The sequence below is a fragment of the Nansenia antarctica genome (assembly GCF_963989245.1).
Source record: "Nansenia antarctica genome assembly, chromosome: 6".
Lineage (NCBI taxonomy): Eukaryota > Metazoa > Chordata > Actinopteri > Argentiniformes > Microstomatidae > Nansenia > Nansenia antarctica.
Genome location: NC_137676.1, coordinates 49,489,486 through 49,514,066, shown reverse-complemented (window position 1 = coordinate 49,514,066; position 24,581 = coordinate 49,489,486). Strand labels below are relative to the sequence as shown.

The 24,581-nt window shown below is 41.4% G+C and overlaps 3 protein-coding genes across 5 annotated transcripts; 1 reads left to right on the top strand and 2 right to left on the bottom strand.

The window, feature by feature from the left end:
* Window positions 1–18: 18 nt before the first annotated feature.
* Window positions 19–9,509, bottom strand: copz1 (COPI coat complex subunit zeta 1; the record flags this gene model as incomplete). Its single annotated transcript, XM_080533994.1, has 9 exons — window positions 19–211; window positions 958–996; window positions 1,137–1,188; window positions 1,553–1,630; window positions 1,750–1,805; window positions 1,895–1,986; window positions 2,085–2,166; window positions 8,965–9,033; window positions 9,492–9,509. The coding sequence occupies 9 exons, from the start codon at window positions 9,507–9,509 to the stop codon at window positions 164–166; spliced, it is 534 nt and encodes a 177-aa protein (XP_080390120.1). The 3' UTR covers window positions 19–163.
* A 4,606-nt stretch (window positions 9,510–14,115) lies between these two features.
* On the top strand, window positions 14,116–19,056 carry nfe2 (nuclear factor, erythroid 2). Its single transcript, XM_080534603.1, has 4 exons — window positions 14,116–14,247; window positions 16,428–16,506; window positions 16,640–16,777; window positions 17,465–19,056. The coding sequence occupies exons 2-4, from the start codon at window positions 16,459–16,461 to the stop codon at window positions 18,758–18,760; spliced, it is 1,482 nt and encodes a 493-aa protein (XP_080390729.1). The 5' UTR covers window positions 14,116–14,247; window positions 16,428–16,458; the 3' UTR covers window positions 18,761–19,056.
* A 166-nt stretch (window positions 19,057–19,222) lies between these two features.
* On the bottom strand, window positions 19,223–24,064 carry LOC308160233 (heterogeneous nuclear ribonucleoprotein A1-like). Of its 3 annotated transcripts, none has more exons than XM_080534149.1 (12): window positions 23,967–24,064; window positions 23,317–23,433; window positions 23,043–23,189; window positions 22,588–22,798; window positions 22,426–22,503; window positions 22,271–22,315; window positions 22,070–22,156; window positions 21,571–21,732; window positions 21,281–21,475; window positions 21,021–21,128; window positions 19,456–20,781; window positions 19,223–19,340 (listed from the first exon to the last, which is right to left on the bottom strand). In XM_080534149.1, exons 1-10 carry the CDS (start codon window positions 23,976–23,978, stop codon window positions 21,031–21,033), a joined length of 1,152 nt encoding a protein of 383 aa, XP_080390275.1. In that variant the 5' UTR covers window positions 23,979–24,064; the 3' UTR covers window positions 19,223–19,340; window positions 19,456–20,781; window positions 21,021–21,030. The 3 variants fall into 3 exon arrangements, with proteins under 3 accessions (XP_080390275.1, XP_080390276.1, XP_080390277.1); XM_080534150.1 differs by having other exon boundaries at window positions 21,021–21,104; XM_080534151.1 differs by having other exon boundaries at window positions 22,298–22,315.
* Between the last annotated feature and the right edge of the window lie 517 nt (window positions 24,065–24,581).

Below are 24,581 nucleotides of genomic sequence, written 5' to 3'. Positions count from 1 at the left end.
CAAATAGGCAAAACTATTCAAAACCATCATTGAGAATGTGCTCATATGAGCCTCTATACTCTTCACAGCCCTAATTGGAGGAGTTGCGAGGATCGAAGGAGAGATGACGTCACAGAGAAAGGAGCAAGGATGGTGGTATTTGTAGTGGGTTGTTGAATCGGTTCTATCGGAGCAGAGACCATTTGATTTGTTCTTTTGCAGACTGCAGCACCTGGAAAGGAAAACCAACCATTAGAAGCAGATCATACCAACACGAGTAAACATGCAAGTAAACATGCCAATATATGTTTGCCACCAGCCTTCACTGTACGTTTATGCTTTGCCAATTTTCACAAGTAAGATACAAAAAAAAACATGTAATGTACAGTACAAATACCACCTTGATGGTTGCAGGAGAGGACTGGCAAGTTTTAGGAAAAGGAAGGAAACCGATATCAACCAAAACAGAGGAAATTACACTTAAACAAAAGTTTTTTATACGGGAAGGAAGATGAGTAATGCCAGTAAAGGAAAATATGCAGGAATTAATTAATCATCTTAATTCCTTGAACGAAAGGCAAACCATAACCATAAAGTATGAGGAAGGGGGACAGCCATTAATCACGGGCACAGAAGGGATGGCGGCAGCCTGTCACGGGCCTCTTAAATGAGAACATTAATCAGGGGGAAAGCACAGTCCTCACCAGCCACACACACACACGGGAACCACCGCTGGCTACCACCGCGCCAGCCAATAATTAGCAATCATGTGCTACACATGCATATAGAATAAGACGGTGATGCCCAGATATGGAAGCAACACAGTAGGAATAGTGAGTGATTCCAAAGTGTGAGAAGATATTTAAAAAGCCCTGTCGCACAGCTCTAAGCTTCTAGCATAGTGCATAGTCGATAACGCAATGGAGCATCAACACTTCACGTAGTACACTGGGGAAAAAATTGTCAAATTTCTCTCACCTGTGTGACAGTCTGTTCTGTTAAAGGCACATCTTCCCCCTGCAGGAGAGAAGAGAAATTGGTTTTAGGTCCTGGACAAACATCCACACTGAGAACACTTCACAAATGAACACTGTTGAACACCGTTGAACACAGTTCATTTGTTTCCTCGAGGAGTGGAGAAGAGAGGAGCTCCTTACCCTTAGAGCCACGCGGTGGACCACTTGCTGAGGATCACTCTCCAGGATCACTCTGTAGGAGACAACAAAGAGAGGCTCACACACTGTACAAAGACAGGGAACCACACCAGACCTCAACTGGTTTATAGCAGAGCTGTTTCACAAACACAACATACAACAATACATGATCATCATTCATCACTTCATGCATAAGTTTACTTTCCTGATTTAAGATTAATACTATGCTGTTTGATGGCAATATTTTTCTCCCTTCAGATCAGTGATATCATAGCAATGTAATAGGATTGCTTTTAGTTTTGCAACACAGGTTAAAACATGCCAAATAGTGCATATTAACACCATGGTCATTCATATTCAATATACTAAATTACTACCTAAATTAGGATTTGATCAGAATTATCTGTTAAAGAGCTCACCCCCCATCCACAATTTCGTCCACAGCCAGAAAGAGACCCTCCATATTCTCAAGTAAGGCTCTCCTCTCAACATTCTTCCTACAGAGATTTAAAAAATAAAATAATAATAAAAAAAGAGGATTTATTACCTATTTAGTAGTACCTTTTACTTAAAGAAGACTTGATAAAAGATGTTCTGTAAGTTTTAGGCGTCTCACCTCAACATTTGGCTGAGAGAGTCAAACAGACAATTTAAAACAGCCATTAACATCAACTGGGGAAGAAACACAGAGACAAGGGGTGAGAGCAAGGCACGGTATGCTGAAATGAAATCAGAGAAATAACCAGGCGCTTTATGATCACCTCATTTTCATGCGAACTTCCAATCACATAAAAGAAGAGATCTATGTTGCTCCTGTAGACCACTGTGAGGCCCTCTAGCAAAGCGATCTCACCTGAATGTGCACAGAAACATGACAATGAACAATAGTCCTAATTACAGGAAGGAAAACGGCAGACAAGAGAAGTATGTCGATTCAAAAGCATCTCTTACTGTCAGTCCGATGTGTTTTGTTGAAGATATTCTTCTCAAAGGCTTTCTGTTCCTTCACTGTCGGGTATGTGTCATCGTAATACTGTGAGCAAGCAATAGTTGACAAAAGCAGTGTGTTAGGCCTATAAGATCAAATTGGATGCTGCTTCTAAACTCACTTTACACATATACAGGTTGCATATTCTACAATTATTATTATTATTTTTAAACTGACCACATCATAGCACACGCTAGGCCAGGCAAGTTTATTTGCATAGCACATTTCATACAACAGGGGCAATTCAAAGTGCTTTACATACAGCATTAACACTGGAAGCGCAAAGGCTGTTTCGCCTACTTTTAGCACGGCCTCAATGTCAAATGATCCCGTATTCTAGACAATGAGCATCTGTTACTGAGAGGCAATGATCTCTAGAGGGCGCCTCCTGTCCATTAGCCCCTAGAGGGCGCCTCCTGTCCATTAGCCCCTAGAGGGCGCCTCCTGTCCATTAGCCCCTAGAGGGCGCCTCCTGTCCATTAGCCCCTAGAGGGCGCCTCCTGTCCATTAGCCCGCCTCCGCTGCTCCGAGCTGATGGCAGTGCGCTCAGAGTGTCCCCGTTCAAAAGTCCTCTTATTAGAATGCAACATATGTATTTGCCAGAGACAAGTCAAATCAAAAATGGAAATGTACAATCAATATGATATGTCTGTATGGTGTAAATCATGGCTAATTACTATCTCAATGTCCACACTTGTACATGATAAGATAAGGCTATTTTAGCTTCTTTCTTTTTTTTCACATTAATTTAACAGCAAGAAACATATCACAAATGTGCATTTGATAAGTAATCTAGCTAACTAAGTAAGATAGCTAACTATTATTGGAAATGAAGTAGTATCCAGTTGTGGAATTATATTTGGTAGCGATATTCGGGGTCTGGGGCAGTTCTTATGCGCTCTGTGCTGCGGGCTCTCTCCCTGCTGACTGCACGACGCATGACAGCTGTGGGAGGAGATGGTGTGTGTGCTCCGTAATGCGTCTATATCACAAAATGTACATTTGATAAGTAAGCAAGCTAGCTAACAATGATTGGAAATGAAGTAGTATCCAGTTGTGGAATTATATTCATCAGTACTTGTGATGTGAGTTAACTAGCCAACTCTGTAACATCAGCGGAGCAAACCAAAAGTACCAAGTGAGAAACTACTCGCTGTGATTGGTTAACTTGTTCCACGTGAAAACGTCTTGCGTCACATAAGTAACCCTTTACGTGCGGGACCAGGCAATGTTCAGGCTTCTGTTCACACCTAAGCCTTCCCGGTAAATTACATGGAATCACACAAGGTCCTGACCAGGGAAAATGCCTGAGCGAATTTCCCTGTAAATCGCATTCACAGATACACCTTACCAGGTAAATTCCATGCAATTTCCTGGGAAGGCTCGTATGTGTGAAAGGGGTTGGACTGTCAGCCCGGGCAATGGCTCACAGCGGTTGTTGTGATTATACGGAATGGCTGAATATTTTCATTTAGCAGCTTGTTGGGAGGAGAAAAAGAAAGGAAAAAGACCTTGCGCTTTGTGTGCATGTTTTGTTTGTTTTTTGATTAGGCTACATTATATAATTGTATTTGGTATAATGACTGAATGAATAAACTTGAAACTTGAATTGTCGCACAGGAGCACATACTTCTGTGTGCCATTTACATGATGGAGTGGAAGTCCCAGAGACAATGAGAGGCAGTGGGCTTGTTTGTGAGGCCCACTTTCAAGGTGTGTGCATGTGTGTGCATTAGGCTATATATAGTAATACTATAATATATAATATAGCAGTTATCTGTGCCTATCTGTCGATTATTATTTACAATTAGTGGTCTCCTGAGAGGAGCGAGTCTGGATTTTTTTCCGAACTAGTGCTGTGATATTATTGATCGTCTTAGAAACATCAGGTTTCTCCCCGCTCCACCACGTCCGAACGGAAAGGTATAGCGACTCTATTCATGTTTTGCTATGTTCCCTAAGGAACATGGGGATACAGTATGTCATTTTTCATCGTAGCCCCCCGGGATTTGTTGAGCTGAACAAATCAATGCCTTGACGTTGTTTTTTTTCAGTTTCATAATAGTGAAAATGCCACCGCTCATCCGTAATCAGATTTAATTGAGGTGCTGGAGCCGAAGAGTATCAAATGTTGCCTAATGAAAAGAAGCAGCATCCACACACTCAAAACTGTCCAAAAATCAATGTTTTTATTGCGCAAGCTTTCAGTCTTTCATATGCATGCCTGAAGAAGGTCTATGAAAGACTAAAAGCTTGCGCAATAAAAACATAGATTTGTGCTTTGAAAAGTATGTTTATGCTCTCAATTATTGGTCGGGGCTCCTTTTGCACAAATTACTGCATCAATGCGGCATGGCAAAACTCAGTCTGTCAGCTGCTATCGAAAAACTCAGTCTGTCTATTCACTACCATTGAAATTGATAGGTGATAGCTATTCAACACCTCGCCAGTACAACATTTACCATATGAATAGAACGCCGAGCTCTGAAGACTGTGCTCAGGGAGTGGTGAGTGGGGTGGCTGTAGCATATTCTGCCTGCTAAAGTCCAGCTCAAGATTAAAAAACGGAAACTGTTCGAACTACTGCCATCGGGGAAACGGTACCCAGAGGATGTCAAAAGCAATTTTGGGGAACTGGCATAGGGCCAGGATAGACTATACTATTGTCTATCCTGGCCTTATGCTAGGGACTGAATAGAATGCCAAAGTGTAAACACGGCAGGGTGTGGGGTGTGGGGAGTGGGGAGTGGGGGAGGAGTAGGACCTGTGTCCCATTGGTGTTACTGTCAGCTTTGTACTGTATCTACTCCGAGCTGCATATTCACACACAGATGATATAAAAACCATGATATGAAGAACATGATATGAAGAACATGATATAAAAAACATGATATAAGAATGTGACAATGATAGTGAATGATGCCGGTACACCGTAGCCATGTTGTGTAGACCATGGCTACTGTATTTCACGAGAAGGAATAATACAACGACTCATGCAGTAAGGGTTAGCTATAATGAATATGCTGAACAGTGCAATACGCGCTTCATATTGCCCTTCAAAGATCCAAACATTTCCCTGCTTATATATCTATATAGTAGACTGTGTCAACCTGATTATATTTGTGTTGTTGTCCTCGTATTGTATTTTTTAATTTTCTATACTAATATGTGAATACCTATGTGAAATAAAGTTAAAGATTGAGCGTTTATATGAATACCATCATCTCGTTATCTTCTTTTAAAAACTCATTACTAGATATAGTCTCTGATCACTGCACCTGCTTTTAAAATAACTTGTTTTATGTACTGTATATATTGCCTCTGTTTTGCCTCTTGGCCAGGTCGTCATTGCAAATGAGCGCTCCGGCACTCTCGTATTTAGGCTACAAGTAGCAATGTTGTCTTTTTTTTTCAGGCCTCATTCTCATGCCGGCCTCAATCAGATACGAATCGGATATGTGTCATTTCGACTGCGGTCTAAGCAAGCAGGTCGCATATAATGCTCAATTATACAACAGTTAGTTCCGACCAAGTAATTTGATTGGACAAGAGGCATTCCATGAGTTACGATATATAGTATAACAGCACTGGGACTTTTAACTATATGTAGCACTCCGCCGCACAGGTGTTAAATTACCGTTAATTAGACTACAGTGTTACTAAGAAGACATTAGCCAATCAGCGCGCAAAGCAAAACTCTCCGTTTTTAAATCCTCAATTTTGGCCGCCATTGGCCAAAAGCTGTAATTTGGCTCTACAAGTGTTAATATATCATTTTATGAAGTTTTAATATGTTTTCAGGCGAGAAAGTAACCATATATATTCACAAAATGTATCCGGTTTATCAAAATAACCCGTTTATATATCTGATCTGACGTTTTTTCCCCCACTTCTGTGGGAAACTTCGCTAGTTGAACAGTCCCGTTGAGGAACTATTTTTTCTTGACGGAGCCAAAATAAATGATTAAATAAACAAACAAATCATAATCTGTTGTCACTTATTACTGTTAACTAATAAATTGCGCTGTAGAACTGTTGTATAAAAGCAATATCACACTCGAGGTTGTGTGTTATACTGAATATAACACACGACCTCGGCCTGGCGGCCTCGTACCTACGACCGAATCACAGCCGTGCTGATATTCAGTATAACACACTCCCTCTCGTGTGATATTGCTTAATTCTGATTTGCACGTCATTGAAAATACGACCGACGGTCTTCGCATTTTGATGACGTTTGACGTGAGTTTCACTCACTTCAACAGTGAAGTGCTCTTTCTTCTCCGCCTTAAAATGTGTGCAATATTTTGTAGACCTCTAAACATACTTCGGAAAGCAATGGCTTTATATTATAATATAAAAGGGATTTCCGGCTGTCTGTTTACTTTAGTTTTCGATATACGCATGTGGGTCATTCCAAGTGTTACCAGTGTAAGCACAGGTATCAGATATGGGTCATTTGAAAAAGTAGGTGTAAGCAGGTGTTCAAAAAAACAGATATAGGACTAAATCAGAACTAGGCATTACGATCTGCAGTGTAAATGCAGCCTAAAAGCTGCTGCACCGTGTTTTGTTTTCACTCTTGGAATGATTAGCTGATTAGTCTCAGCTGACCTTAGGGGCCTTGCTGGAATATAGGGTGGGAGGAGATCTGATATGTATTTTGTTCCAAGAGACCATTTTTGTGATTTTAAGTATACAATTAGGAGTACTTTGAATTCAATTCTCTGAGAGACTGGTAGCCAGTATAGAGATTTTAGGATTGGTGTAATGTGTTCAAACTTCTTTGTTTTTGTTAGGACCCTGGGCGTTTTGGATGAGCTGCAATTTATGAACATCTCCTTTAGATAGGCCTGTTAGTAGACCATTCATCAGAGCAATTGCACGTCATCTCCCTGTCATCAGAATGATCACGCCCCTTTTTGGGTGATAGAAGTGTAGAAGTTTGACTGGCGGTCAATGGGAATTTCTGGTCTTCGCTACTTTAATCCGATAAAATAAGAAAACCGTAGTGCTTTTTAGATATTAGGAGCCCAAATCCGATGGCCAGTTAGGCAAACTATTATATAGTGTCGTTGCCGATCAATGATCGACGTCGTTATATAGAGAACATTTATGAAATAGGGGTTGATTCATCAGATCAGTCATACGTCATCTCCCTGTCATCAGGGATTTGTAGTTCTTCATTTGATTTGCTGTGTAAATCCCCAGACTGCCCAAATCCGATGGCCAGTCAGGCAAACAATTATATAGTGTCGTTGTCGATCAATGATCGACGTCGTTATATGGAGAACATTTATGAAATAAGCAATGAATGTGTGTCCTTTCAGTCTGCCTCCATCCATGTGGATGAACCACCCGACCCAAAGGCCTGAGGTGTTGTAGGAGGTATGAATATGATTTAGGGGGTATTTAGTATAACAGGCTAATGGGTTTATTGTGAGTTTACTTTGATTGTTTGTTTATTGCCTAGATCACCGTATTGAGAAGTCATATGGTTATGGGGGGTGATATTGCAAGGTAATTTAAGCACCTGCGCACCTTGCATGGCGGTAGTGGAGAGAGAGGGGAGCGATGTATTTTTGTTGACCGCATTATACGCATATTCTATACGCATAGTTTGTTATTTTTCTGGTTTTGATCGCTTATGGATTATTTTTGTACGTCGCCAAATTTGATTGTTCTATTCAATAAATGCTCTAAAACTTACTTTTCATCTCAGCGGATTGTTTGGCGCGTCATACAATTACCAGCCCAGACCCTGCTTGCGTCTCTCAGCGACTTTTTACTTTTGGCTCTATCTATCTATCTCGCTACAGGTGTCATATAACCCTAACCCATATCCTGTCATATAAAAGTAGGCTACCTTATTGAATCTCCAGGTAATGTATTTCTGACATCCATCACTTTTGCTGTCGTTAAGATACTTTATTTTTCTGTTTTGGTAGTCTGTCCAATGTGACACTTGCCCTCCTCCACCGGCCCTAGTTTTGGATCTAGCTTGCTGTTCATTATATTCATGATAAAACGTCATAACATCTTCATATACACCATACAGGATAAATACTGATTAACAGTAGGCTACTTTGGCAAATGCCCATTGAACAGATTTATTTATTATCCTATCTTAAGAAAACTAATGTAACACTCTCATCTGGGGATTTACACGGCAAATCAACTGAAGAACTACAAATCCCTGATGACAGGGAGATGACGTATGACTGCTCTGATGAATCAACCCCTATTTCATTAATTTTCTCTATATAACGACGTCGATCATTGATCGGCAACGACACTATATAATAGTTTGCCTAACTGGCCATCGGATTTGTGCTCCTAATATCTAAAAAGCACTACGGTTTTCTTATTTTATCGGATTAAAGTAGCAAAGACCAGAAATTTCCATTGACCGCCAGTCAAACCTCTCCACTTCTATCACCCAAAAGGGGGCGTGGACATGACGGGAGCCAAAGTACCCGGATGCGTTGCTCTGATGAATTGATGCGCTTTTCACGGTCTTGTTTGGACATGAAACGTCTCATTCTTATTATGTTATTCGGGTGATAGTAGGCTGATTTAGTTTATGTGGCTGTTGAAGTTTAGATCGGAGTCTAGAATAACACCAAGAATTCTGACCTGTTTTTTAGTTTGAAGAGAGAGAACATCACGTTTTGCACTGACTTTCTGTCTTTTGTCAGGTGCACTGAATACAATTATCCCAGTTTTGTCCTCCTTGTAAATAAAAAATTAAGTTCATAGGAGCTAATCAAGTCGTTGATTTAGAGAGGCTTATCAGCTAAGGATCTGGCATTAAAAAGTGCTAGGTTGAGTGGTCATGAATACCTTTGCATAGAGTCTGTCTCCATCATTATCCAAGATGAGGACTGCTTTCACAGTGTACAACGATGGTTCCTGTTTCAAACAATACACAAAAGTGTCACATAAACCCCCTTTTTTATTACATCAGTATGACAATTTCATCATCAATAAATCAATTAATCAATCAATCAATCCAACAAGCTATCTCAGATTAGCAGGCTAAGTAGTTATCTTAGCTACTGTTGCCAGCTCAGCGAAATCAAACTATCACTATGTAGCTAGTCAAGACACGGAAAAGTGTCATTACAGGATTTGACCTCATACTTTTAGACACAGCTAGATAGCCAGCTGGCTCATGCAAGTGGCCAGTGGTATGCTTGCTAGCGAACATATGTAGATATCTATTAGTTAGGCTATTTCCCAACATCCGTAACCGCCTGACAGCAAGCCCTCCGATCTCACGATTGTGTGGTCCTGTCGTTTACAAGTTCCAGTACAAGTCGTATAATAGATAGAGCACTAGGAAAAGGCTAGATAAATGACAACATTACCAGCACTGGAGAATCCATCTTCCTAGACAAGCAGTCTGATGACGTAGCTAGCAATATCTCAAGCTAGACTCCCATTGGATGATGTTGTGTCAATCAAATCACCGTACAACCCCCGAATGTTTACAGTGGTACAGAGGGTACCAAAGAGAATATTATGTTGTTCAAATCATATCCACTTATATGAGTAAATAAACTGAATACTATATTTCTGATTTTAAAAAAATGTAAATTGATGTAATATAACAGATGGTTTGTTATAGGATCTGCTTCAGAATCACTTAATTCATCATGTAGTCAAATGGAGTATAATCATAGCCTACGATCATGTGTCAGTTTTGGATGGAGGACTGACTATAGGCTGCAGAGTCAAAAATCAGGGAGGAGCTGTTGTATTATTCCCAGCAAGCACAGTGGCCAGTGGTATGCCACTTGCTTGCTCTGTAATTCCACAGAGCCACATAGGCCTACTACATAGGCTATTAAAAAGTCTCTTGACAGTCAAACTTGTTTGATGACAGAACATGCTCTGCACCATTGCATGAAAAACATTGGATTCAACATTGGCCCATAACCTTTTGAGTGAATTTGCAGTGTTACATCAGTGGATTAAGAGACATCCCCATGCCTTTCTGAGTATAGTCACATCATATGAAAAGTTTTTTTTAAGCATCCTCCCACATTAAACCAACCTAATTACCGTGGTCACCTCTTCTGGGAAACATCAATCTGTAAACTCAGGCTGATGGGGTTTTCCCCTCTATATTCCACCCCTTTTTAAATGACATCAGTGTTTACAGTACATGCACTGTATTTTGGTCAGCATGGATATAAATCATTTACTTTTTTGTGAAAGCAGTAGCTGTTATATTGGCAAAAGTGCAAGTTGTCATTTAATATATGAAACAGTATATATTCAATACAATAGGCTTCAATACAATGTAGCCTATTCTTCCAAATAAATATCTATCACAGATATGGTAGAGATCAAAATGCACTTGCAACCGGCTGTGGCTAACCAACACATTTTGCAATGCAGCTATGGGTTTTCACAATTTTACCACTAAGATTTCGAAATTACCCTTGAAGTCTGAGAGGAAACCCTAGGCAGCCTTGACCTGTAATGTTGAAAAGTTGAATGTTTCTCAGAAAGTCACATTACTTGTAGTGCATAGAAGCGTTTTAGTTGTAGTTATTCACCTCCTATGCAAAAGGTGGGCAGATATTTTCCATGTCAATCACAGGATGTTGAACCTATTACACGTCAAGACACAGTACGAGCAGTGGTCCTCCTTTACGTTACTGGATTTATTAGGTATGAGAGGATTTTGAAAAGCAGACAACTGACAATCTAAGTGTTAGACTATGTACAAACCAGAATCATTGTTTGGAAGATCTGTGCTTCATGCTGAGTCTGAGACAAGTAGTCTAGGTCACATCATGTTGATGAGGCTGTTAGTGTAAGGGTTAGGGTTAGTGTAAGTTACATTAGCATATATCAAGAGGGGCATAAGATACAAAAGTCTGTCAATTAACTTATTGTTCCATATCATATTTATTTGTGTCACTGTCTACAGAATCTTCTCTCTTTGATATGATTCATACTCTGGTAAACCAGCTCTAGAAGATTATGAGAAAACAAACTCTCTTACCAAGCGGTACACCTGAAAAACAGCTAATGAGGAACCTGAACGTGCAGTATCACTGCATATATTGGTAATGTCTCAATATGACCAATAATACCATATACAGATTATAATGTTTCACAATTATGTATTTTTCTGATTATTAAGAATTATATGGAAAAAAATGTGCGGTGTGTGTTTGTGTGTGTGTGTGTGTGTGTGTGTGTGTGTGTGTGTGTGTGTGCGTGTGCGTGTGTGCGTGTGTGTGTGTGTGTGTGTGTGTGTGTGTGTGTGTGTGTGTGCGTGTGCGTGTGTGTGTGCGTGCATGTGTGTTTGCGCATGTATGGATGTTGGTGGACCATAAGTGCAGAGGCAGAGAGAGGGAAAGACAGAGGGAAGGGAGGATGTTGGGTGGCGGAAGCTCTGCAGGGTGCTGATAAAGGCAGCATTGGGTGCTTATGAAGGGAGCTGCTAACTGCTGTGGTTTTTGGCATGAGATGGGGAGTGGGGAGCAGCCCATGCTATCACATTGTCCCTTCATCCTCCCTGCCTTACACCGTTGCACAATGCTGCATACACTCTTGTTAGAAAGTAACAAACACACACACACACACACACACACACACACACACTGTATTCAGCCAGTCACCACTATCTTGAGTTTAATGTGCAATGTTTAAGACCTTGAACAGACAATGATAATTATTTGGGAATTGGACTGTAGTATATCAGAGATATGTATTGTCATAGTGTACAGTATATACTGTATACAGAGTGATAGTGAGATGCTGGATGAAAACACATAAATACTCTCTGTCCACCCTGGTTTCCCTTTTCCTCCCTTCCCAGCAGCTGGCTCAGAAAATATTCCCTTCATAAGACCACAACCAGAGGAAACAAATACTCTTTTTTTCCTGCACATGTTGTATACAGATTGTTTTCTGGTTGTTAGAGCATGACATAAAATGTGAAATGAGTGAATGATGATGATGATGATGATAGAGGACCAGAGGAAGAACATAAACATACATTTGGATTTACCTAACTCCAACTTCTTCTGTAGTGACATAAAAACCCTGTTTATGACCCATTGTTTGTTGGGTCAAAAGAATACATGAAGGAATGTGGTCAGTGTTCAGAGCGGCCATGCGAAGAACACATATCAGTCTAGACATAGAAGCAACAAGACCGTGTCACCTGGAGAGCAACAGGTAGGAAGGGGAATGTGAAAGTGAAAGAGTGAACGGGTAATGTCGCCAAAATGGAGAATGGGCAAGAGACACTTTGTTAAGAACAGCAAGTTGAAAAGTAAAAAGATGTCAAAGACCAATTGTAGCAAATAAACAAAGTTAGAGAGTGGGCGTTCAGCTGGGAACATCGGCCAGATTCTAAACCACTGTGGTCTCAGTAATAACAGCTTGCTCTCTGGCATCCTTTGGAGGTGGGTGAGTAGGGGGCTGTTTGCTAGGAACTTGGGAAGTTGGGAAGTCCCTTCTCTGATTCCTGGTAGACACCCACCTCCTCTTGACTCTGTCAGCCACCTACATTTTCCTTCTTAGAACAATGGCCCAAAAACATAATTATCTGTGGCTTACAGAGGATCTGTCATTGTAATATGCACAAATAACTTTTTCAAATGGCTGGTGCTTTCTTTAGGATTAACTTGTGTTACAGTTTTTGGCAACACATTAAGTTGTCCCTATACAGTATGTGTGTACATTGTAATAGTAATTAGGTAATGCATGGTATACAGAGTTGTAGGGTTTGTGTTAACAAAACAAAACAACTCAAATAAGGAAAAGTCACCTCTATTACTATGCAATTACAAAGCAATTACAATTAACCAATGCTTGTTTATCATATGACATGTTGCATGTTATTCCTCTAAATAGATGGGGGGTTTTTTACATGATAAAGGATCTAAATATCACAGCTGCAGATAGTTGTGACACACCTACTTGGGTGCTCAATCTGGTCTAATAATATTGTTAATGAATCAATACATTTATCCTGTTATGGCTTCGTTATCCATGTCTGTTACATTCCTTGTGTAATTGATAAGGCGTTTGAAATATCTATGTATTTGCATGAACATAGTTAATTGTCTTTATGTACTCAGAATGTATTGAATTTGGGCAGACGGGGGTATTTTGGGGGAGAAGGACTTTAATGGTCACTCGCTATGTAAGACACGCTCCCCTCCATTCTCCCCCTGCTCCTCTCTTTCCCTTGGTGGTTGCTCTGCCAGATATAGGAACAATGTGGCCTTTCTTACCTGTTGGAGGTGTACATTCCATCCCTACTAAACTAAGTCTAAATCCAGCCTCCAACCCACCCCTGCTTGCACAGGGCCCTCACAGCAATGCCAGGTTTAACTCCAGGTGCTCCAGATAACACTATTCATACCATTCTTTTGAAATTATTTCTAGGAGACATTGTTCATATGGTTTTAGGTGGAAAACAAGTGTTTCTTGGCTAGATGTGAGTAAGGATGAGCGTATTAGTTTGTATGTTTATGGTCATTATTGGGAATTTAAGTAATTCTAGGAACTTGTTAACATTCATTTTTCACATCTATGTGTCTATTGCCCTTATGGGAAGGTTGTTCTAGAGTTCGACAGACCCTTTGTTTGTGTTTTTTCTTGTGGGAAGTGTGGACATTTTGGGGTTGGAGTGCTAGTGTTTTAATAAGGATACATGAGTGCAAAAACGTGTGGTGTGGTGCCTTACAGGAAGGTTGCTTACATTGCAAACCCATCCCATTTATGTCTGCAACTTTCTGTGTAGCAGAGAGAGAGCGAGAGAGAGAGAGAGAGAGAGAGAGAGAGGGAGGGAGGGAGAGGGAGAGAGAGAGAGAGAGAGAGAGAGAGAGAGAGAGAGAGAGAGAGAGAGAGAGAGAGAGAGAGAGAGGGAGGGAGAGGGAGAGAAAGAAAGAAAAAGGGAGAGAGTGTCAGTGAAAGCACATGCACTCCTTATGTTAGTCGGTTAAAAGTGGGTAAATCAACAGACATCCACACCATAGTGAAACTGTTTTTATGTTCTTTCTTCATTACTTCTCCACCAGGATTATGTTTTATAACTGAAGATTTTTTCTCTCCCAAACACCTGTTGAAGACACAGAGAATGTTGCCCAGGTATGTTCTTTTCACAACTCCCATATACAGATTTTCTACATCTTTTCTTTAGATTCAGATATTTTTTATTAATTATTCTTTGCTTTGTTACTTTGTCATTTCTTTATACGAAGCAGGTTCTCAATAATTCTCAGTGAACTCAATAGCAAGTTTAAGAGACAGCAATGTTGTTAAATTAAACAAACTATCAACAATCAAGTGCCATATCATAGCTCATTCTAAATTAGTCACCAAACAAATATTACGTGAGAAATCTTTCAGGTTAAAACATGTTTAATATCTTGCTGCTGACAACATGATGGACACTATAGCACAAGATCATGAGGAGCACACAATCCAAAACAAACAGACAATTTAAAGTAGAAAACTATTGATCCCATGTATAGGCTTGTGCTCTTCTTGTAACTATTCCTTTACTGTAACTCAGGTTGGTGAACAATTCACAGTAGGCCTATGCCTTATTTGTCCTCCACATTGACCAATGACTGTTAACAGATCACCTCTACTTGTATGTGGAGTTACTCCTTCTCTCTCAACTCACTTTCTCTGAGTTGCCATAGCAATGCAAATGATTCCTTCCCTGTGAATGAATTGTGTGAGTGTGTAATACAATCCTCTTATGTCAGGAAATACAATTAAAAAAACGATAATTTGAAATGTAAATACAGCATCTATAGTTCATGGGCAAGGTGTCCAACAGTGTGTTCCTTTTCAACATTTCTGCTGATGGATCCCTCCTTACTATTCACTTTTAGTAGGCCTGTGTTCTCTCCAGTGTGGCCTCTTAAGTTGTCTACCGTCCAGTTAATCAAATTAGACCACAGTACAGTCAATCAAAGAAGAAAGAAGAAGAAAAACGATGGAAGATAATAAGTGTTACAGCCATAGAGGTGCAAACCGAAAAAAAGATAAAGCTAGGACTGTGGAAATAAATGCAGGACAATAAAACAAAAACAACAAAAAGTGTAACGCTGACAACACAGAAGGACTAAAAAGCACAATATGGAAAAGCAAGGCTTAAAGGTATGTTTTAATATAGATTTTTAAAATGTCCACACAATGAGAAGAGCACTGCTTTGCCAAGCAACGCTGTCCCTCCAGTATTAGAGGAAACAGCCTGAGGAACCCCACCACAAACACAACAGTGGTTATAGCAGGATATGAGAGTTACAACTCCATATTGGTTAGGTTATGCATGGAACCTGTGTGAAGATAACATAAAGATAAACAGCATAATCACATCATTAATGACAGCAAGTTTTGTAACCTGAAAAGATGCAATGTTGTAAATGATATAATATATCACAGTGACCGTTGATTAAAAAAAACACTTTGCAAATCCAGATGAAACACAGACAATAGTTTGTTTGGAATTGTCAAAATTACAGAGGAGATGCTGTTTCTGCTTAGATAAGATCATTGAATGGTGTTGGGAGGCAAACCAAGTCAATTAGGAATAAATAAAGTCAGTAAATCATTTTGTTCATCGGTTGTTATAAAGTCAGACCTAAACATATACTGTATCACACCACTCTCTAATAGCACATCACTAAAACCAAATGTATTTTAAGAACCATGACCGTTGAATGATGTAGTTGGTGGTGTCATAGACAGAGCCTTCATCTAATACTTTGACACTATGCGTATTGAGAATGACTAGTATGCTCACTGTCATTACTGAGCCTACGTATCTGAAGAGGGGTTAAGCATTGCCTTCCCGCTACATACAGAACAATAACAAGCCTGCGGTCGGGTCAAGCCCCAGCCTTCGTTTGCTGGTGAGCGTGCTGTCTCTGAGAAGATTGTCTTATCAGTGGCATAGCAGCACCACAGCACAGCTGATAGGAGGGATCCAGCGCAATAGAACTCTGTGTGCTTCTAATGTCCCAGTAGTTCACTGAATAGCACCCAAACCCTCACCAGGTCTGGTCAACCATTCTGGCGTGTGCATTTTTGGTACCGTATGTGCAATGGTCTAACATTAATGGGGGTTTTTAACAGATGAAATTATCAAACTTGGTCTCTACAAGGATTAATAATATGCATTATTTATCTAGGTGAGCTGAAGATGTGTATTTCCGTTTAGTAGCCTAGACATTGCATTGTCAAATTGATGGTTCAACATGCAGTCTGATGGCTGACTGGCTGATAACATTTGGCACATTATCTGTCTCTTCCAGAAGAGTTCCCAGCAACAAGACCCTGTCCTGAATGTGTTCAGCCGCCAACTATGTGCTCCCATTGAGGAGAAACTGTGAGGTGAGTCTGTGGAAGCATGTGATGTAGTGGACCATTGAGCTCTGTCATACGAGAGAGAAATAAAGATGCTATTAGCCTCTTCTAGTACTGGAGGTGATTGATTTCCAGCAACAAAGTTGTTCTCCATCTCCAGATATTGGCCCATCCTGGCCGGCTCTGTGGGGGAGTGTCCATGCTCACCAATGCCCCCGGAGCCCGGTCACATGGAGCCCCCCAGGACGCAGACATGGACTTGGCTTGGCAGGAACTGATGGCCATCACAGAGCTACAGGTAGGAGTCTGAGTAATCAATGGACTGAAAACTTATTGTGTACAATACACACGTCTGTGGCCATTTAATTATACATAAAACTAGAGTTGTTAGTTTATGAAAGATAATGTCTGAGAAACATGCACGCACGCACGCACGGTTTCCATAATCCTGAAAAACTAAATACATGGATGTCTAGTTCATGGGAAAAAAATATACATCTTTAAAACATTTGTATCCAATGCTGCGTATTCCCACCTCAAAACTGACTCACACACTCAGGTGAACTGAACAACAATGGGCCAATTGAGTGATGGCAGGATAAAGAGACAGGGAGAGGGGGCAAGCGCTGTACGTCGGGAGCAGCCCCCTGCACAGTACAATGACCATCTGTTTCCACATGAAACCTGATCACACCTAAGAGACCTGCATAAGCTATGGGTGGCACACTAAGGTGGGGGTGAACTATGTTCTATGGCCAGCAGATGACTTATGAATTAGGAGGCCCTCAAGCTAATCCATTCTGCAGTTTCATTTCTTATAGCCAGTTATGAACTCCCCTTCGATTATTCATTAATTCTTCAAGAACTGGCACAAAGCACCTCTGCACACACACACAAACACAAACAGCTCTGCTTAGACTGCATGTGAACATAACATATACCTGACAAAGCATCAGTCATTGATCCGTTGTGTTTTACTTCTCAGGAGTTTGAAGTCCCAAATGAAGGCCCATATGAGACTATTCAGTACCACCCAATCGAACCCATGGCACCTCTTGGAGGTTTTGGAATGGATCAGTCTCATACAGAGCCCCTCCCCTCTGGTTGTGACACACACCCTGTTGCTGCTTTTGAGGGATCCTACTCTGAAGTCATGCCAGCCTGCCAACGTCTGGGCACCAACGCAGAGGCGCTGTACGGACATCCTGGAGCTCAGCTGAACCCCAGACTGCTGCCCGCCCCCCACCCTTTGCAGTCACCACGGATGAGCCTTCACCCTTTGCAGTCATCTCAGATGAACCTTCAGGAGCATGTGACCCTGGTTAGTGTTGGTGAGGGAAAAGACCATGGCAGACTCTCTCTAGGCCCTAATCACCAAGTGTCAGGGGCTGGTCATGGACAAAGCAAACATCCACGCACAATAGACGATCTCGAGTCTGACTCTGGTCTGTCCCTGGGGTCTAGTCCACCTCTGGCCTCTCCAGATGATGCCATAGCAGGCGTAGGCATATCTACTTATCAGGGCACAGAGGTGGGTCTAAACTTTATAGATGGGAGTGTGCTTGAGCAAGGTAGAAGAGCTAACCTCCTATACTCCATGGACTATCAGCAATCCAACCACCCTTACTCCGGGCCACATTCCTCTTACTTCCCTGTACAACCCAGTGTATCCCAAATGCAAACACAGGCTCATCTGCTGCAGCCAGTGTCTCTCAAAGAGCAGCAGGTTCTACCCAGTGCTTTAAATGACCTTCATCTCAATGGGTCTGGTGTGTCCAGCAGAGGGAGCTCACTGTATGTGAAGCCACAGGGGAGCGCTGCTTCTACTCTGAGTAGAGACGAGAGACGTGCGCTGACTTTGAAGATCCCTTTCCCTCTGGGAAAAATCATCAACCTACCAGTGGACGACTTCAATGAGCTCCTGACACAGTACACTCTTACAGATGCCCAACTAGCTCTGGTGCGGGACATCCGCAGACGAGGGAAGAACAAGGTAGCAGCCCAGAACTGCCGGAAAAGGAAGTTGGAGAACATTGTTCATCTGGAAGGCGAGCTGGGCCAGCTCGAGGTACAGAGGGAGCACCTAGCACGGGAGAGGCTGGAGTTCCAGAGGAACCTGGCCCTTGTCAAATGCCACCTCACAGACCTCTATGCAGAGGTGTTCTCTCAGCTGCGGGATGAAGACGGACGGCCCTACTCTATAGAAGATTACTCTCTACAGCAGACCCCTGATGGAAATACCTATTTGGTGCCTCGAGGTGCTGTGTTGGATGGAGAATAACGCAAAGAATTGGACAATATATTTACACTACTATGTTAAAATCAAGACATACATTTGATAAGTAAAATTACAAGATCAGATACAATGGCAGCTACAGGGTTTATTTTAAGACACTGAGATACTGTGCTAAATTGTTTAAATCAATATTAGCAGTAGAACAGGCCATTTCACTATGCTGGTTCTGAGAAATGTTATAATGTTGAAACCCAAACTGGGGCGTTTCGATCAAATGTACATTTGTGAATTCTTTATAAAAAAAAGCCCCTGGTACTCAGTTAGAAAAATATTAATGTCAACTTGCAATAAACAGTGTGGCAGGTAAACATTCTGTATCCCCAAAATGTGTAACATCCACAAATCACAAAACCCAGTCACACTGCATTTCCTTGAATATTATAGAATAATATGAAGAGCATCTAACATAGTTATCAAGAAGGGAGAAAGTCATGTTTATGTAAAATATTTTTATTGATAAAACTAGTAAAATGTCAGATATAAAAAAGACTTTAAAAAATAAGACTGCCCAGCAGTCTCAAAAGTAGAAAAATAACCCATTCCATCACCTCCTCCTTCCAATCACCTGCAATACAGAAGATTGTTACAAATCAGGACAGTCGATCAGGTCTCTGCAATTTGGAGAAACTGAGCTACATCATGCAATACATGGATTAAGTACAACGTTTTTCAAAAGTTACCTTGTGCAATATCTCAGCAGAAAACAAATCGTACTTGGGGTGCAGTCCATGACCAGTGAAACGAGCAACGTTGGCACGTTAGTTCCTAGAGCAACGGAAAAGTAAACCAATGAGTGACACAAAATATTACATTACATGGCGTTAGTAAGATGTAATTTCATGAATTTACTACCCACATCTGCATGCATTATGAGATTGGTACAACTAGAACCACATACATAAGTTCAGGTCCATTGTACAAGTAAATGAGTAGGGGGCATTGGTTTATAATTAAAATCAATCTCTGCACATCAAAATACAATGTACATGGTCATCAATGCTGTACTCAAATTAATATGTGATCTACAAAAGTGCTTGCTCATACCAACTACAGAACATGTTATTCAATGAAAACTAACAGTAGTGGAAAAGTCTTGTCTTACCTACAGACGGCATTTAAGCCCTTTCGTAGCTGCTGCCTGCTAGTCTCACATGCGTTCTGTACTCACTTTCCCCTGCTTCACTGCTCCTGGCGATGGTTTTGCTACTTCTTTCCCTCAGTCTGCTTCCATGGCTAGCCTCAAGACTTTGCATGTAAGCTAGCCTTCAGTGGAAGCTGTCTGACAGACGGTCTGATCTTTCCAACCAACTCCCAGCTGATTCAGTTTTATTTGACTTTATATTTGCACTAACTTGACCCCTTATGAAATCAGTAGTCTCTAAATGAATTTGAAGGGACTTCCATGCTATGGAACTAGTCATCTCCACCGAAAAGCCTCCATTGACTGTTCTCAGACGCTTGGAAAACATGATATCTGGCAGTCGTGTAAGTCTAGGAGACAATGTCCACATCACATACAAGAGCATATGGGGGCCAAGAGATTCTCCATGTCTTACAAATGTTGCTTCTCTGAAGGCATTTCACATTCAGGGGCACACCACCTGTGTATCATCCAATTGCAGGTATGTATACCTTTAATGTATGCATAACACAAAACCATGACACCCCACCCCCTAAAAGACACTACCAAGACTGAACAACGTTTTAAAAAAAACTGAAAGGTGGTTTATTTCAACTTGATTGGTTGCAGTTACACAAATAAAAACCAGACAAAGCAAATCTACATAAAACCTCATTGGAATGCTTGCTTTCCAGAAACATAAAAATATAAAATAATCCTGCTTGACAACACAAAAAATGTATGAAGCCCCTCCATGATTTCTCTATTGTACATCTCTTCTTGTAGCAGCTGTAATCTGCCACAACTGTTTGGCTGAGCAGATCTAGGGAGTAAACCTGCAGCTGCCCTGTCACTTCTCTCGCTCTCCTCTCCTAAGTACTGAGTCCTGTTGAACAATACGGAACAACATTGTTAAACTGTGCACTGACTTTGAATTACCTACATATGATCCAAAGAAATCATTCTTAAGATACTTGGATCAACAACAAATCTACAGGATTGTAAAAGGACAATGGATCCCTAGTTCTACATTTTACCAATACACACCTACGTTATACTCAAGTCTGATCTACATAACCATGTTAAAACTTGGTCGTAATGGACTAGTCTCCTTTCAATATTTACCTTTTGAGCTTTAGAATCGTCGTCCACCAGAGCCGCCGCCGTATCCTCCACCACCACCTCCACTTGAGCCACCTCCGTATCCGCCTGCAGGCAGATCGACAGAATAGTCTGTATATTGGTCAAAAGTTAAATCACACACCTGAAAACTCCAAGTAGATCACACCAATGTACAAGTAGAAAAACTGTATCATGAATATTTACAATCAGATCCAAACTCTTAAACAGGACTATAAGACTAGTGTTCAAGTTGTGCCACCTACCACCATATGGGCCACTATTCCTTCCACCGCCACCTCCGCCGCCGCTGGCGCCGCCACCACCGCTACCGCCACCGCCAAAGTTGTTTCCCTTCATTGGGCCATAGTTGGAAGCCTGGTTGTTGTAATTGCCAAAATCACTGTAGTTGTTGCCGCCGCCGCCGCCTCCGCCACCTCCGCCGCCAGCTCCAAAGTTTCCTGTAAAGCATTAAAAAACGTAGCATGGTGAATCAGAGCCCAATTTGATTAGGAAAAATACATCAATGATATCTCAGTTGAACCTATCCACTTACCACCACCTCCGAAGTTTCCTCCTCCTCCATTTCCATTGTTGTAGTTGTCATAGCCGTTGCCTCCACCATAACCACCACCCTGTCCGCCTCCATATCCCTGTCCACCTCCATAGCCACGGTTGCCTCCTCCACCATAACCACCAGGTCCTCCTCCATAACCACCTAGGGGAGGGATGTAAATGCCATAACTCAAGAGTTGCCAAACATTCAGCTCATTAGCTCAAATTGACCAATTCCTATGAGCACAACCTGGGCCATGTCAACCGGAACATCAAAGCGGATTGTCACTTCACCTAAAAGACGCTTTGAAACCAAATACTGGAATATACAAAAGGTAGACTGGCGGTACAAAAAGTAGAGTTTTTCATACTAAACATTTTTGAATATAATTGCCAATCTATAGAGGTCAGATTGTCGTGGTAATTCAATTCCCTCGGGCCACATCTGCAAACTGCTAGCCCAACATCAAATACGATAATGGTTATTTTTGGAAGCTTACCATCTCCTCCTCCATAACCATTATTGTAACCATCTCCTCCTCCATATCCACCACCTCTGCCTCCTGAGACAGACGAGTCACCATCACCTAAAGGATATTGAAACAAACACAAAATATTAAGCATACATGCTCAAAGAACAGAAGTGGTGCTGCACCACAAACCACAGCCACCGATGTATCCATCACACCCAAAATCATTACCTCCGTATCCCCCACGGCTATAATTACCAGAACCACCTCCACGACCTGAGAAGAAATTTAAAAACAACATTAATTCCAATATTACATTTATTATTAATAAATACAACAACGGCTATGTGTATATGTAGACATTTATGTACTGCTCATGCCCATACCTGTGCTTTGCATCTCTTGTCTTGAAAGCGCCTTCCTCACTTCACAATTGTGCCCGTTGACTGTGTGGTATTTCTGGACTGGGGGCAGAATGACAATTATATTGCAGCAGTTCCCATAATCAGCAACTCATACCCAAATGCAAAACCACCCAGACCACTTACTGACAATGCGGTCCACTGCATCATGGTCATCGAATGTCACAAAAGCAAAACCCCTCTTTTTTCCACTGTTTCGGTCGGTCATTATGTCGATAACTTCAATCTTGCCAAACTGTTCAAAGTAGTCTCGCAGGTGAGAGTCTTCAGTGTCTTCCTTGATGCCACCAACAAAGATCTTTTTTACTGTAACGTGAGCACCAGGCCGGCTTGAGTCCTGAAAAACAAACAAAGCAATTTTTCCAACAAAAGCTTGCAGAGCTGTGGGTAAAAAAAGTATTGCCCTGACCTAAAACTGCCATATACCTGTGTAATAACCTTGCTCAAGTAGAACAGATTACAATAGCATTTATCAACAAACTGCTTAATTTAAACTAAGCAACAGGCGATTTAATAGGGCAACTATGTAGTGTAAAAAAAAAGGCAAATCGGGCTTGCATTTACTACATGAAACACCATACCTCTCTGGACACTGCCCGCTTCGGCTCCACCAGCCTGCCATCAACCTTGTGAGGGCGTGCTTCCATTGCAGCATCAACTTCGTTAACTGATGAGTATGTGACGAATCCAAACCCTCTGGAACGTTTGTTGGCCGGATCCCTCATTACCTACAGACAATCACATTATCAACTCCGAAATTCAAATGGGATGAAATGTAACATTGTAACATCGTACAATTGTAACATAAAAAAAAATGTTGCAACAATGTAACATCGCAGACACTAGACTACTCACCACGCAGTCTGTAAGGGATCCCCATTGTTCGAAGTGAGCTCGCAAACTTTCGTCCGTGGTTTCAAAGCTCAGGCCTCCGATGAAGAGCTTGCGGAGCTGCTCGGGTTCACGTGGGGCCTACAAAAGACAATGCATGGACACATATCAAGAAACGCATAATAATAGCACAACGATACATGCTCGACTACTAAAACCAGAATACATCTACATTGAGTTATTCATTTCCATTACGACAAACATCCGGGAGAACGACACAACAAAAGCGCAAACACGGCCGCGGCAAGGTGGGGGTGGGTGACCGCGCCATCGGGTTTGGCATCACGGAAATGTGGTTTCACCATGACGTAAGCATACATGCAATTGCAAATATAATGCATCTGTTAGGTTAACTACGATACCAAATAGAGGACAATCATAACTCGCAGCGTTAATTTCCGGGGAAAAAATGCACGAACAATGAAGGCCATGAGGCCTGTTTAAGATGGCGGCCCGGCCACATTGGCTATGCTGGTTACGGCTTGAGCGTAGAAAGCCATTTTGTCTCAATAGACCCGACGTTTAGCTACTGTAATTTAGCGATACAAAATAAAATAAAAAGCCAATGTATTACAGAATATGTGTGTGTTTGCCCATTAAATATTATGACATACCTCCTTCGACATGATTATAAGACTTGTAGATTCTCAATCCGCGTGCCGTGTGTGAGAAGAGAAGATCTGCGACAGACGTCCGAGGACACAATGGAATACAATAAATAGGAACGGATACGCCCCTTCAGCTCAGCCATTGGTTGGTAGTTCCCGCTGCATTCTCCTTCTCTCCTTTTCACTTCCTCTCCAATCTGATTTGCTCAAAGCTTGACAGAAATCTGTAAAGATACAAATGATTGGCTCAATCCCAGTCAATTAGAGACAGTTACCCAATAACAAAACGCTACATACCAGTGGTGGGTGTGGGCGTACAGAGACGGCAGCAGGGTTGCCAGGTTGGTTATGTTATGTTAATTATTAATTTGGTTGGAAAGAATAAGGAAGGTTGCCTATGGAAGGTTTCCACAGGGATACCTCGATAGCGGATTCATTCGAGAAAAAAAGAGATGGGGTGAAAGAACAATGCTTTATTGCCTCTGGTGAAACTCATGGGCGTAGGTTTCATTAAGCATGAGTGAGACTTCCTATTTAGTTATTGGGTGGGGCTGGCATGTCCCATTCACTTTTTGAAAATGTCAACCCCCCTTTAACTTTGACTCCCACACAATTCCACAC